The 15,882-nt window shown below is 46.9% G+C and overlaps 1 protein-coding gene across 11 annotated transcripts in view; it reads right to left on the minus strand.

Moving 5' to 3' along the window:
- MED24 (mediator complex subunit 24) overlaps positions 1-15,882 on the minus strand; it is a 32,815-nt gene that overhangs the window by 15,910 nt on the left and 1,023 nt on the right. For 8 of the 11 annotated variants that reach the window (XM_067714954.1, XM_067714952.1, XM_067714950.1 and 5 more), the window contains exons 2-4: positions 8,557-9,285; positions 7,953-8,163; positions 7,782-7,864 (exon numbers count right to left, since the gene is read on the minus strand). In XM_067714954.1, the coding sequence (XP_067571055.1) occupies positions 7,782-7,864; positions 7,953-8,082 (213 nt within the window). In that variant the 5' untranslated portion in view covers positions 8,083-8,163; positions 8,557-9,285. Of the gene's footprint in view, positions 1-7,781; positions 7,865-7,952; positions 8,164-8,556; positions 10,094-15,882 lie in introns of those variants that run through there. The other 3 variants (XM_067714949.1, XM_067714948.1, XM_067714947.1) reach the window with 3 other exon arrangements.

Raw genomic sequence — 15,882 nt, forward strand, 5'->3', positions numbered from 1 at the left:
TGGCAAAATATACCAAAATAAAAAGCAGAATACAATGCCAGAAACTGTCAGGATAATCACCTGCCTCATAGGTTGTCTTCACTAGAGGAAAAGAAATTTCCAAAGATTTAAGAAGAAAGCTAGGGCTTCCCTGGTGGCGCAGTGGTTAAGAATCCACCTGTCAATGCAGGGGACACGGGTTCGAGCCCTGGTCCAGGAAGATCTCACATGCCACGGAGCAACTAAGCCCGTGCGCCACAACCACTGAGCCTACGCTCTAGAGCCCGCGAGCCACAACTACTGAAGCCCGCGAGCCACAACTACTGAAGCCTGTGCACCTAGAGCCCGTGCTCCGCGGCAAGAGAAGCCACTGCAATGAGAAGCCTGTGCATCGCAAGAAAGAGCAGCCCCCACTCGCCGCAACTAGAGAAAGCCTGTGCGCAAACAACGAAGACCGGACGCAGCCAAAAATAATAAATAAATTTTTTTAAAAAAAGAAGAAAGCTAAGTCACCCTCAATGACTCAGTATGGCAAATTTTACATGCTTGGCAATGCCTTCCATGTATAATTTCTCCCTCACATGAACAGGCTGCTCTCTGTTCAGACATTTTTTAACCAGTATTCTTGGATAAAGAGGAGCAAAACACACAGAGGACTTAAATACACAATTAGTGTTTAGTGCCACTCTCAGCGGGTCACGCTGTGAAGCACTAGCTGGTGTCTGACAGGGACCAGAAAGTTGGGAGCCTGCCTGGCAGGATGACCATAGCATTCCAGGCGAGTGTTTGTTTATTAATAACTGATGTCCCCATAGCAAGAGCTTGGAAGTGAACCGAACCTTGCTGGATACCAACCTGAAGGGGGAGCTGCATGTTTCCACTAGAAACTGACCCCAAACTACCACAAGAGAAAGCCCCAATTCTGTATGTTCTAAGGGATGTTGTCAGTTACTATGAATTTATTGTCTCCAAATTCAGAATTGTGTTCAGTGAATTTCTGCTAACAGTATCGATAAAGCCCTCTACTCTAAAGACCTAAAAATACTTTCCACATGGTGAACTGTTTTTCACAGCAGGACTTATAACTTATCTCAGTCCTACTATATCTATCAACGTAGAAGCTCTGAACTACCACCAGCCCCCAAGGCTAGAGCCCATTGACGCAGCCCAGTGCACACCTGGCCAGCCCAGAGAGACCCTGCAGCTGCTCTCTAATCCCCCTTCTCTTCTTCATATTCGACGCCTTCAACTACTCCTAAGGGCTCTCTACACGCACAGCACTGGACCAAAGAGCCTCTTGACTCCGAAGGAAGAATAAATTACTAATTTTGCACAGCACTTTGCAAGTCATGGAGGTCTTGCATATATATTTATTTCTCACTCACTGGTACTTCAGCCTCTTCCTCTCTCTTGCCTTTGCCACCAGTTTACACATCTCAAGATTCTTCTCTTTTTAAAAGAAACTCCCGCAGACCCTATACTTCCAATTAACCACCACGCTCTCTTCACAGTCATAGGAGTTCTCTACACTCTACCTCCCCACCTTCCATTCACAATGCGACCCACTCCAATCACTTCTGTCCTTCCCACCACATGAAATCTCTCATGAAGCTCATCAACAAACTTGTTAAACCCCATGGATACTTCTCAGTTCTGATCTCGCTGACCTCTCAGCAGCATCTCACACCAGGAAACACCTCCTCATCCTTTGGTCCTCTCCTCCCTGGGCTTTTCTTTTTTTTTGGCCACGCCTTGAGGCATGCTGAATCTTAGTTCCCCAACCAGGGATCGAACCCCCGGCCCCTGCATTGGAAGCACGGCGTCTTAACCACTGGACCGCCAGGGAAGTCCCCCCTGGGTTTTTCTTGATACCACACTCCCTTGTTTTCCTTCTCTCCTCACTGGCCCCCTTCTTTTCAGACTCCTATGAGGAATTCTCTTCCTATGTGTGTTCCTTAAATGTGACTGGTTCCTTAGAAACATGGTTTGGGTCACTTCTTTGCTCCCTCTGCACGCTCTCTCTGGGTAAATCTCACCCATGCCCATACCTTCAATTACCACCTGCGGCTGACAACTCCTAAACCGTAGCTCCAGCCCTGACCTCTCCTCCTGAGTCCCAGACATCGATGTTCTACTGCCTACTGAGTGTCTTCTCTTTGACAGCCCACACAGGCGCTTTCCACGAAACAAGGCCAGAATCAAACAAGGCATCTCCACCCCTCATCTGCAATGCTAACAACAGTCCTGCTCTTCTCCCACCGTCTCCTTACGATCCCATCAGCCATCCGGATGTCCAAACCAGACACCTAGACACTGGCCTTGACTTCTTCCTCTCGCTCACACCTTTCATCCAGCTAATCACCAAGTCCCCGCAATGCCACTTCCTAATTTGTTCTTGAATTCACCTTTTTTTTTTTCTGCTGCCACTTCTCAAGTTTATGCTGGTATCGTCTCTTACCTGAATCCCTGCAACAGCCGAAATCAGGGGCTGGAAAACAACAGCTCGCGAGCCAAATCCGGCTCATCACCTTTTTTGTAAATAAAGCTGCATCAGGACACAGCCATGTCCACTTACTTCTATATCGCCTACACGCTATAGGCCTGCTAACAGAGACCATACAGCCTGCTAAGCTGAAAGCATTTATTATCTGGTCCTTTACAGAAAAATTGTCTCCCTGCTTTCTGTCTTACCTCCCTCCAACTCATTCTTCAAACTGCAATCAGAGTGATCTTTCTAAAATTGATCCACAAATCCACAAAGTCAAGGAAACCCCAATCAAAATGCAAAAGGTCTTTTTAAGGAACTTAAGTCTAAAATCTGTCTGGAAAAGAAAATGCCTGAAAATAGCCAAGAAATTTTTGAAAAATAAAACAACTAAGGGAACACTTCCCTAACAAGATATCAAACATACTATAAAGATATAGTAATTAAAACAGTAAAGTACTGGTACAAGAAAAGACAAATATGTCAATGATATATACTAGAATGTCAAGAAATAGACCCTAGTCTATAAGAGAATTTAAGATATGACAAAGAATGGCCTATTCAATAAAGGCAGTTGAGCCAACTGTCCATCTATTTGGAAAAATAAATAAATTTGGATCTCTTCCTCACACCAGAATAAGTTTTAAATGGATTAAACAAAGTGAAGTGTTGGCAGAAATTAAAGACTATATTCTGATCCTTGGAGCAGGGAAGCCCTTATGCAAGACAAAAGCCATATAGAGGAAAAAATGGTTAAACCTGACAACAAATACATATTTAAAATTCTGGGGAGGGACCTCCCTGGTGGTCCAATGGTCAAGAATCTGCCTTCCGATGCAGGGGACGCAGGTTCGATCCCTGGTTGGGGAACTAAGATCCCAAATACTGCGGGGCAACTAAGGCCGTGCGCTATAGAGCCCGTAAGCCTGAACTAGAGAGAAGTCCATGCCCACAATGAAGATCCTGTGTGCCGCAACTAAGATCCGATGCAGCCAAATAAATAAATATTTTAAAAGTTAATAATAAAATAAAATTCTGGGGAATTCCCTGGTAGTCCAGTGGTTAGGACTCCGCGCTCTCACTGCCGAGGGCCTGGGTTCAATGGCTGGTTGGGGAACTAAGATCCTGCGAGGCACACTGTGCAGCCAAAATAAATAAATAAATAAATAGAATTCTGCATGCTAGAAAAATAAAATGATAAAGTAAGAAAGTGATAGAAAATTTAAAACATAAAAATCAGACAATGATTACAAGACAGAATACACTAAAAGACTGAAAAATCAGTAAGAATTCTTGGAGTGATGAAACTATTCTAAATGTGGTGATGGTTGCACAATTCTAAAGATACTAAAAACCAGTGAATCGCACACCTTAAATGGGTAAGCTGTATGGTATGTGATTTATATCTCAAATAAAGCTGTTACTAAAAAATTTAAGAAAACAAACTAATGACAGAAAAATGGGCAAATGATATTCATAAGTAATTCATACAATATACACAGAGAGCCAATAAACATGAAAAAATACGCTCAATATCACAATCATGGAAATACATCTTATAACATGTTGTAATTTTTTGCCTCTCTAGAAAATAATCTTAACAGATTCAACCTTGGCAAAGGTGTGGGGAAACACTATCAAGCACTATGGGGCAGGTGTAAACTGATACAATCCTTTTTTTGAGGGCAATCTGCAGGATCTACTATAATTTAGTATGTGTGCACTCTTCAAATCAGCAATTCCATTTCTAGCTATCTATCCTAGGGAAATAGTCCCAGATATGCAGAGGCAAGTACAAGAATGTTCAGTAAAACATTGACTATAACAGTAAAAAATTTAAAACAACTTAAATTACACTACATATGGAACACTAGGCAGCAGTGAAAAAGAAAAAGGTAGGGACTTCCCTGGTGGCACAGGGGTTAAGAATCTGCCTGCCAATGCAGGGGACATGGGTTTGATCCCTGGCCCAGGAAGATTCCACATGCCACAGAGCAACTAAGCCCATGTGCCACAACTACTGAGCCTGTGCTCTAGAGCCCGCGCACCACAACTACTGAAGCCTGTGCACCTAGAGCCCGTGCTCCACGACGAGAAGCCACCACAGTTGAGAAGCCCATGCACCGCAACAAAGAGTAGCCCCCACTCGCCACAACTAGAGAAAGCCCGCACCCAGCAATGAAGACCCAATGCAGCCAAAAATAAATAAATAAAAAATAAATAAATTTATTTTAAAAAAAGAACAAGGTAGATGAATATGTGCCAACACAGAAAGCAGACTTGATGCCAAGAGGAAAAAGGAAGCATAAGAACCATGAGCCAGCTGAGGAATACCACTCAGCAATTTTTTTTTTTAAGATTTATTATTTATATTTATTTTTGGCTGCGTCGGGTCTTAGTTGCGGCACACGGGATCCTTGTTGAGGCATGCAAGATCTTTTGCTGCAGGTGTGCGTGCTTCTCTCTACTTGAGGCATGCAGGTTTTCTCTTTAGTTGTGGCGCACAGGCTCCAGGGTGCGTGGGCTCTGTAGTAGTTGTGGCATGCAGGTTCCAGAGTGTGGACTCTGTAGTTTGCGGCACGCAGGCTCTCTAGTTGAGGCATGCGAGCTCAGTAGTTGTGGCATGCGGGCTTAGTTGCCCCACAGCTTGTGGGATCTTAGTTCCCTGACCAGGGATCAAACCCGTGTCCCCTGCATTGTAAGGTGGATTCTTTACTGCTGGACCACCAAGGAAGTCCCTACTCAGCAATTTAAAAAAAGAATGAAGGCTTCCCTGGTGGCACAGTGGTTAAGAATCCGCCTGCCAATGCAGGGGACACGGGTTTGAGCAACCAAGCCCGTGAGCCACAACTACTGAGCCTGCGCCCTAGAGCCCGCGAGCCACAACTGCTGAGCCCGTGAGCCACAACTACTGAAGCTCGCACGCCTAGAGCCCGTGCTCTGCAACAAGAGAAGCCACTGCAATGAGAAGCCCGCGCACCGCAATGAAGAGTAACCCCCACTCGCTGCAACTAGAGAAAGCCTGAACACAGCTACAAAGACCCAACACAGCCAAAAATAAATAAATAAATAAATAAATTTTTATAAACACACACACACAAAGCATCCCATTGCTTTAAAAAAAAAAAAGAGTAAAAAAGGCAAATGACATCTTAGTATTTTAAAAACAGTTTTGACCTCACAGATCCCCAGGGGCTCCTGGACCATATTTTGATAACTGCTGGGTTAGCACTTCAAGGAGGAGAATGGTTTAGAGAGAAAGACAGAGGTTAGGTCATAAGTGACCTGTGGGTGATGCTAAGGAGTTTGGACTTTACCTTAGGGTGATGAATAATCATTTAAAGGGTTTTAAGTGGAGGAATAGTGTGATAGGATTTATATATATATATATATACTATTTAACGTGCAATAAAACATACAGCTTTTAAGATTAATTCATTGAGTTTTAGTAATTGTGTATACCCATGTCACTAACTTCCAAAATAAGATACAGAATGTTTCCATTCTCCCAGAAAGTTTCCTTGTACCCTTTTCTAGTCCATCTTTCCTTTTCTAGTCCACTAAATGTTTTCTATCACCATAGATAACTATTGCCTATATTTGGATTTCATAGAAATGGACTCATATAGTATAAACTCTTAACGCTATCTTTTTTTATTTAACATAAATGTTGCTGAGCTTTATGTTGTGTATGTCAGTAGTTCATTCTTTTTTTTAAAATTAATTAATTTATTTATTTTTGGCTGCGTTGGGTCTTCGTTGCTGCGCGTGGGCTTTCTTTAGTTGGGGCGAGTGGGAACTACTCTTGGTTGTGGTGTGGTGGCTTCTCTTGTTGCAGAGCATGGGCCCTGGGTGCACGGGCTTCAGTAGTTGTGGCACATGGGCTCAGTAGTTGTGGTTTGCGGGCTCTAGAGCACAGGCTCAGTAGTTGTGGTGCACAGGCTTAGTTGCTCCGTGGCATGTGGGATCTTCCTGGACCAGGGCTTGAAGCCGTGTCCTCTGCACTGGCAGGTGGATTCTTAACCACTGTACCACCAGGGAAGCCCCCCTTTTTTACTCTTATTCTCTCACAATTGTACAGTGGAATGTCCCAGAGGCTCCATGACATGTGATTACACTATGTAATTAAATGTGTCAACAATTAGAATATCTATATAACTTAGTAATGGATATTTACCAAATGACCAATTCACAATTTATAAAATCAGGCATGGGTAAAAGATCTATTCAAAGCGCAAGAGAGAGACCAATGGATTTTAATGTAACAGAGTATTAAAAGTTCATTGATGTGATTTCACATCACCTATTGAACTTTAGTGGAATGTCAAAGAATATCTACATTTATCTGAAAGGCTTATTAAAATGTTCTTCCCTTTTCAAACTAAATACCTGATGTGTGAGGCCAGATTTCCTTCATATATTTCAGCTGAAACAGCCTACTGCAACAACTGAATGCAGAAGCAGCTATGAGAATTCAGCTGTATTCTATTAAGTCAAAGTTAAAGAGATTTGCAAAAATGTAAAACAATGCCAGCTTCCTAATTTTTTTTGTTTGTTTTGTAAAATATGGTTATTTTTCATTAAAATTTTACTTATATTAATATATAATGGGTTTACTTTTTATTATTTTTAAATACATAGTTTTTACATTTCTCAGCTTTCATTTTTAAAGTGGTAAATATGAATAGATACAATCTAAACAAAAGCTCTGTAGGAGACTCAATTTTTAAGAATACAAAATGTCCTGAGACCAAAACTGCTACTCTAGCCATACCACATTATTTTCAGTTCCTAAACATCATGTGATGTTTGTCTCCCAGCCGTTGCATATGCTTTTCTCTCTGCTTTGTACACACTCATCAATCTGCCTGGCTAACTCCCACTCAACACTCACGTCTTGATTTAAACATCACTTCCTACCTGGTTGCTCAAACTGGATTAGGTATCCCTCCTATGTACTCCCATAGTACTCTGTCCGAGCCTATATCATAGTCCCATTCTGTGACTGACTGCTTATTTACATGACTGTATTACCCACTATATTCCTTGAGTGCTTGGATTAGACCTTGTTCACAGCTAAATCCCCAGAGCCTATGGCACCGTCTGGCACATACAAGCATCTGTGAATATTTACTGATAGAATAAGTTAACGTAATATTCATCATAACCAATGAAGTACTATTATTTTCATAAGAAAACTGAGGCTCAGAGAAATGATGTGTTCAAACAAATTCACCTAGAAAGTGTGAGCTGACAACTGTATTCCAAGTCTTTTACCTTCAAACCCTCATTCTCTGGCATAGGTGGAAGAGTTTACCTGGGAACTAATGGCATACTTCAGGTAGGACAGGATGAGAGGATTGGGGGAAGGTCCAATCATGGCCTGCTCCAGTAGTGCTTCTGCAAGGGGAATAACAAAGGAAGACTGAGCGGTTACAACAATTTTGGGTTTAGCCCTCCCATCCTTCCTTCCTACTTCACTTGAGACCTGCTAGGTTGAGAATGTCCCAGGTGGCTCCTTTGGGAAAGAATTTCTTCATGTTGATTGCCCACTGGTAGTCACTCCATCGCTCCTTCCAAGCTTGCAGAATGGCTTGCTTCAGGTTCACCACCTTCATGATTTTACTCTTAGGAGGCGGGGCCCGTGGCGGTCAGCCTTGAGGTGGGAGAAGTCGAGCTAGAGAAGGGGCTAGGGGATTCTGAGGAAAAGAACGGGGGGTAGGGGTGCAGCACAGAGTTGAATGGAGAAGATACAGGATGATTAAAGGGAGGCAGAACAAAAATGCGGAAAAGGAGAAAGGAGAAAGGGGAAAAGTAGGGATCCTGTCAGGCTTTTCCCTCCTGAATCAACTTTCTCTAAACTGGAGCACTAAGAAGAGGGTGTCAAATGGGCTTAATACGAAGAATAAATGGGTACCAAGGGGTTAAGCCAGTTCCGGTTGCCTAAATACGCCCTTAGCTCTGGCTGCGTCCCTCAGCCACTACCATTCCAAATCCAGATTCCCCCCCCGCATTCCCTCCACCTTCCCCAACCCTAAAACTATAATTCCCTCTTTCCTTTTCATCCACCACCTCCCCAAATTTAAGCCTACCGGATAATCCAGTCCTAGATCCTAGGTACCGCCATTTTGGCACTTATCAAAGAGCTAATTTTCTATTGGCTGGGAGTAACAAACATGAACCAGTAGGAATGCAGCAAGAGACCGCTCATGCCACGATGTCTTCTGGGAGTTGTAGTTCCTTGGACTCCGCTAGCGAGGACGCTAAGCGAGGAACCCAAGAGACGAAGCTGGTCAGCTCGCATTGTTTCTCTCCTTTAGGAAAAGACTACTAGGAGCTGAGGCATCCCAAAGACTCGGGGGGCTTAGGCTCTCGAAAGGTCTCCCTTTTATCAGGCATCGTCCAGTGACGTCACTATCGACCGAGCATTTAAATCACTTTCCGACACCCTTCCATTACCCGTAGTTAGTAGGCACACCAAAGGTGTGGTATACGTTCAGCAATAGGTTTTCTCTTTCCTGGCCTCCTTTTGTTCTCCTAAACCCCTGGATCTTCCTGAGTTCTTCTCATTTCCACACCTGTATTCCAGAAGTGACACTGAGTCTCTGTCAGTTGTACACACCTCACCCACTACTTGACCCCCAAATCTGGAAGTCCTCTCAGAATCTCTTGGCCCAGAATACTGCTTGACTACAGGGAGACATAAGGAGGAAACTGAGGTTTAGGATATAGAAAATAAGGAAAGTTTGAGAAACTGTTACAGTCAAGAGGACCTAAGGAGACACGATGACTAAATGTAACTTGATATCCTGAATGTGATCCTGAAACAGAAGAACATTAGGTGAAAACTAAGCAATCTGAATAAAGCGTGGACTTTCGTTAATAAAAATGTATCAGTATTGGTTCATTAATTGTAACATGAACCATACTAATGTAAGAGGTTAAAGGTGGGGGGTTGGGTGTGGGGTACATAAGGACCCTCTACTATCTTCAATTTTTTTCCTATAAATCTAAAACTATTCTTTAAAGAAATGTTTATTAAAACCAATATAATGTCTCGCTTTATCCTATGGACCCATATCGTAGATAATTATGTCCAGTATTTGGGGTATTAGCCCTTCTTCCTCCCTTCCCTGCAGTGAGAAGCCAAAAGCAAATGCTACCCACCTCTGACTCCAACATCTGGGCCTCATCTGAGCTTCCCTATACACAGGCCTCATCCCTGTCCTGTCCCGTGGACAGGTCATCGCTAACATTTACAACCAGAACAATATGGAAGCCTCCAGCCAGTGTCCTGCTACCCCTATTTTCAGCCCCCCATCCCATACTGTGAGGAGCCTCATATTCCCATCCATGAGTCCAAGCTCCATCCATATTTCCCAATAACCATGCTTTGGTCATACTTTCAGTGGCAAAATCAGTTCTCAGAGGGATGACTCTGGAAGAGCAGTCCACTAAGGCCCTGGAAGCAAACATGAGGCCCTCAGGGCAGAGAATCACAGGATCCTGGGTATCTGGAGCATAGTCTAAACAGGGAGACAAGAACTCCTGTTCTGAAGAGGAGAGTGCACCTGGAGGAGAGCCAGATCACATCCCTCTAAGGTCATGACTGCCTATGGCCTTCCTCCATCCCCATAACCCACCCACAACCCCTTCCATTCTGCTCCCTTTAGTGCCTGCCCAAGTGACACCACGGGGAAATTATGTTTATACAAAACAGCTGCTAAATATGTGTAGCCAAAGCTTCCAAAGCAGGAAGGAGGGAGAACCCAGACTCCTCACACTTAACCTCCAAACTCACCCCCCCACACACACACACATATACTGGAGACAGCCACAGACCCTTTTTCTCAGCAGTCCCTCACATATCTGGCTCCCCTTCTTCTCCCAGGCCCCTCACTCTACCTTTGCCTCTTCCCTCCTCTCATCTCTTTGCTGTTACTGCAGCTTAGGGCTCCCCACCTTGACCCATCCCTGGATCCTGCAGCTCCTTTCCCATCCATCAGAGCCCAAACTGCCCTCTTGGAGAAAAACTGTCAACTTTGTTACTGCTCCTGACTTAGTAGGTATTTGGTCCAGTCCACATGGGAGTGGAGAACGTTTGGGCCCTGAGGATAGTGATAGTCTGAACTCAAATCATCCCCTTCTGGGCTTCCCTGGTGGCGCAGTGGTTGAGAGTCCGCCTGCCGATGCAGGGGACGCGGGTTCGTGCCCCGGTCCGGGAGGATCCCACATGCCGCGAAGCGGCTGGGCCTGTGAGCTATGGCCGCTGAGCCTGTGTGTCTGGAGCCTGTGCTCTGCAACGGGAGAGGCCCGCGTACCGCAAAAAAAAAAAAAAAAAATCATCCCCTTCTTTCAGGAAGCTGGCAGATCTCCGGGGGGCGCCTCCTCCCCACTTTACAGTGGCAGGGAGGTGGCTTCTGTGGTGAGACAGTCTGCCTTCCCTATCCCCCACCTGTCACCAGCAGCCCTTTTTCTTGGTTTGGCAGGGTTTCCCCAAGGACTGGACTCCTAAGGGTGTAAAAGAACTCCCTTATTATTATTTTTATTATTATTATTTTTTTGGCCATGCCGCATGGCTTGTGGGATCTTAGTTCCCCAACTAGGGATTGAACCTGGGCCCTTGGCAGTGAAAGTGTAGAGTCCTAACCACTGGACCACCAGGGAATTCCCTAAAAGGGCTTCCTTAGTTCTGGGCAAGGGCTATTTCCAATTTCTCTACTTTGGCCTGATGCTCTAGTCTGTCAATTTCAGAGACAGCCTTTCTGTACACCACTGCTCCCCTTCAGCCCAGAATAGCTTCCTAGGACTCACAAGCTCTTGGCTTGCCCTCCACAAGGACAGGACTCCATGATAATACTCCTGTGGATGAGAGAAGAGATGCCAACATCCCCTTTGTGTGTAGAAGGAAACCCGCCCCACACACAGCCCCTCTTACATATTCCACTTTCCTTGGCTATCCTTTCCTTCTCCCTCAGCACTGATCCAGACCGGGCTCCCACTTCTGCTCTCTTAGCCCTGAGCCCCAAGCTTTTCATCTTGTTGCCTGGTCTGCCTGGGGAAGGGGTCTGGCTGGAGAAGAGGGGCAGATAGAAGCCAGCCAGGCAGAGTGACATGGCGACACTGGAGCAGTAGCAGAAAAGGAACTAGGTCAGAGTGAGGACTTGGGGTGGAGTAAGAGGCTGTGAGGAATTGGGGTTTTGGTAACCAAGGACATGGAAACATTCCTCACCTAGGCTGTAAAGAAGTATAAGGAAAAGTGGCAAGTCTAGACCCAGAAACACTGAAATACTTGGTAAGCGTACAACGCACAAAGGGTTTCATCTTCCCTTCTCTCTATAGGGTAACTGACTCGTTTCCCCTCCTCTAACTGGAACATTTTCCTTTGGATGCTTGCCTGGGTCCCCCCACTAAGGGGAGTTAATTGGCAGCAGGTGGGTGGGAAAGAAAGAGAGTTGTTCCCACACACTCATACACAGCTGGCTCCAAACCAGTTCCCTCCCCCCACCAGTCCCCACCTCAGAATCCCTGCTCTCTGTCTATCTGGGGAAGAGGAAGATGGGGGAGAAGGCTACGAGGTAGTTCCAGGGACAGCTCCTGGATGCCCACAGTTCCATCTCTGTCTTCCCACTGCCCCCAGGAAAGGTCCAGAAAGAGACAAGCCAGGACAGTGAAAGGCAGAATTTGAACCAGTCCTTGGAGTTGTTTCCTCCCTAACACCCTGAAGGATGCCTTCCCTCTCCACACCCTCCAGCGCGGAGAAAAGAGTGCTGTGATCCTGAATCCTGGACAGGCCAGCTGCTCCTTCCTCCGGGCCCTGAGAGCCACTCTGTACTCTTGGCCTCCACATCAACCTGTCCCATCTCTCCTTTAACTGAAGGGGGAGGGCTGCAGTGTGGTAGGTAAAGGAGACTGCCCCATACCCCTCCCCTCCTCTCTCCTCCTGCCAAAGCAGGACGAAGGGGATCCACACGGCAGAGAGACCAGAAGCTGGGCACATTTAGGGAATCCAATACCTGGCATGTATTAAATGTTCAAAAAAAAGTGTCAAATGAATGAATAAAAGTAGGAGAAACTCTGAAAGACAACCTGGAGAAGGTGTCAGCTTGGTTTTCCATTTCTATCCTCAGATACCAAACGCAAGGCTCAGCCAGGCCCGAGTCCCTTCGCTGATTCTTTTTTGTGACCCATAACCAGGGCACGTGATGGGACAAATGTGGTCGATAGGGGGGCATTAAGTGGCCACTTTACTCTTAGCAGGACAATTGTTTGCTAATTTCCCAGTCTCTCATCTCTGCCAGCCACTTAATCCCCAATTCCCATAAACTGACCCCCCTTTCTTTCCTCCATTTCCACCATCTTTTCTTGATTAAAAAATTGGTAAGAGGGAGAAATACCTGGGTTTTAAGTTCTCTTAGTTGGTGATACCTCAGTTTCCTCTGCTTTCCAGAGTCTTTCCAGAACTCCCCAATAAGTGGGGCTGTGTCTGCAGAGTCAAGGGGTGTCTGCTGGACACCTCATCACTTGCTGACATCACTCAGAGCCCAGGAGGTCAAGATGAGATGGGGAGAGGAATTACTGAGGCCCAGGCCACTGAGCTACTTCCAGGACAGGCTGGCAGAGGGCTTGTCCCCTGTTCCCCCAAACTGTTTGGGGCTTCTTGGCAGGGGTGGAGAATGCTGTGTGGGGTCTTGGCTTCCAGGCTTTTGGGGAAGCTATTCAGAAAGCAATCTGGATCCCCTGGCTTCTAGGGGTGGGACCCTTGAGAAATCTTGGGGTGCTTCCTAGCAACAGTCTGGGAGGGAGAGAAGGAAAGAGAAGGAAGAGAGGGAGGGGCCTGGGCATAGCTATTCCAATGGGAGCCCAGAGAACAGGCTGTTCTTGCTGCCTCCTTGGCAACCAAAGTCTAAGAGGGAGGGGGCCGTCAGATGTATCCCCTTGCGGGGTCTCTATCCATCCTCACTCATGCCCCACCATTCTGTTCTCCCCTTGGACTCAGCGCTGAAGCAGGGGTGGCGGGGATGGTCGGAGCATCCCGGTAGAGGTTTCATGGCAAGGAGGGAACATGAGTTGGGGATGAAATGACCATGAGGCGAGCTATAAGCTTCAAGAAATGGGGGTAGGCAGGGTGAGTGCGGTGGGAACGGGAGTGATGCAACACAGGGCCAGGGGCTATAAGCACAGACTTGGGCTGGATCCTGGCATCTGGCAAGATGCCTGCTTTGGAGGCAGTATGCCCTTCACTTTGTCCTTGCCCAGGTCTGTTACCAGCCCACATCTGGAGCCAAGGAAAGGGAGAGAGGTAAGGAGAAGATAAGAATGGTGAACTTTCATCTTTGAGTTCAAGGTGCTCACTCTGGCCCTGGGGAAAAAAGATGGATCAGGAGACACTTCATTTTCTATGGCTCTGGGTCTAGGATTTCAAAAAGTCTCCCTCATCCAATAACTTTAGGGCCTTTCATCAAAAAGATGTGGTGGGGGGCTTCCCTGATGGCGCAGTGTTGAGAGTCTGCCTGCCGATGCAGGGGACACGGGTACGTGCCCCGGTCCGGGAAGATCCCACATGCCGCGGAGCGGCTAGGCCCGTGAGCCATGGCCACTGAGCCTGCGCGTCCGGAGCCTGTGCTCCACAATGGGAGAGGCCATAACAGTGGGAGGCCCCCATACCACAAAAAAAAAAAAAAAAAAAAAAGATGTGGTGGGGAAGCCAGAATGGAGGGGAGACAAAAACCATAGCACTTTCACCTTCTCACTCTGGACTCCATCACCCTGCCCTACCTAATCCAGATTGCTGCTAGACCTCTCCACTGCCTCCTGCTTCTGGCTGATGGATGCAGAGGACACATGCACCTCATCTCATAAATGTATCTTATGTACTGAGATTATGTACTGCCTAACTCCTTGGGCAGCCCAATCCCAAGGGACTATCTCCATACATGGTACAGCCTGCACCCTAAGCACTGCACACCGCGGCCCTGCCCTGCGCCACCCCCACCCCCCCACCCCGCCAATCAGCCAAACCCGATCACTGAGGAGGTGGCATTGATTGGCAGACAGCCACCATCACTGCACCTCCCCCTGCATGCTGCCCTGACCCTGCGTGATCAGCTTCCTGCCCCATATTGCAGCTGTTGCATGTCCACCGTGAGCCCAGGCTGAACCCACAGGTTCATTTACTGCATGCTGACACTGCACACTGCAGCCCCAATTCCCCACTGCAGGCTCCCTTCCCCCACTGCAAACCCCTAATCACCACCACTCCACTCTGCATCCCATGCAATTCTCATCCCCTTGATTCCAGGGGGTCCCAAGAGAGTCACTCTCGCCTCTCCCATGCATTGCAAACCCCAATACCCCCTAAAAGAAGTGGTTCCAACAGAGCTGAGGATGCAGGTGGCTGAGACTAAGAAGACCAAGGGCAGGGCTCCCCTGGTGGCGCAGTGGTTGAGAGTCCGCCTGCTGATGCAGGGGACACGGGTTCGTGCCCCAGTCCCGGAAGATCCCACATGCCCTGGAGCGAGAGGCCCGCAACCGCAAAAAAAAAAAAAAAAAAAAAAGAAGACCAAGGGCAGCCCAATTCACATAGGCTGTTGGTCAGAACCCCACATTTGACAAGTGATTCAGTACAAACTGGGCAACTGGTAGAACAGCTCCCCTTAACACACACACACACACACACACACACCTCTCCAAGAGCAGAGAGTGGAGACAGGGCCCCGCCCTGGGAGCCGTGGGAAGGCTATGGCCCCCACTGGTAAAAACTGAGCTAATGACAGCAGGTGAACCGGAGGGGTAGGGGAGGGTGCTGGGGTAATTAGGGCTCTGCCTGGTGCTGGGAGATCCTGAGATGAAAGGATCTGGCGTCACTGGGTTGGTTTTATGTCCATGAATGCAGGGGTGTGTGTGTGTGTGTGTGTGTGTGTGTGTGTGTGTGTGTGTGTGTGTGTGTGTGTGTGTGTGTGTGTGTGTGTGTGTGTGTGTGCGTGAGGGGTGGGGCTGGCATGATGGAGACCTCTCCTTTGGGGAAGGGGATCCATTTTTACACAGCCCACCCTCCTCCTTAGACTGGCCCTGTACATTTGGATTGGGGGGGGCAAACATGGGAGGAAAAACCACCTCTGTGAAGCTGAGAGTTGATGGGGTAGGGCAAGCCTTACCCCCTCCCCAGCTCAGCAAGAGGACCAGATTGTTGAGGAAGTGACTGGTGACAGTGAATAGAAAGAGCCTATACTGGAGGAGGGTGACATTTGAAAGAGGAGGCAGTGGATCAGGTAATGATGTTAGAAATGAGCCTGCAAGGGAGGTAATGGGGAAGCATACCTCCAAAAGGATTAAAAACACAGGATGATTGAAGTTAAAAGGACCTCAGGGGTAACCGTGCACAATCCTCAAATTTTAAGGTTGAGGCAGCTCTGCCA

The sequence above is a fragment of the Pseudorca crassidens genome, chromosome 19 (genome assembly GCF_039906515.1).
Source record: "Pseudorca crassidens isolate mPseCra1 chromosome 19, mPseCra1.hap1, whole genome shotgun sequence".
NCBI classification, from domain to species: Eukaryota; Metazoa; Chordata; class Mammalia; order Artiodactyla; family Delphinidae; genus Pseudorca; species Pseudorca crassidens.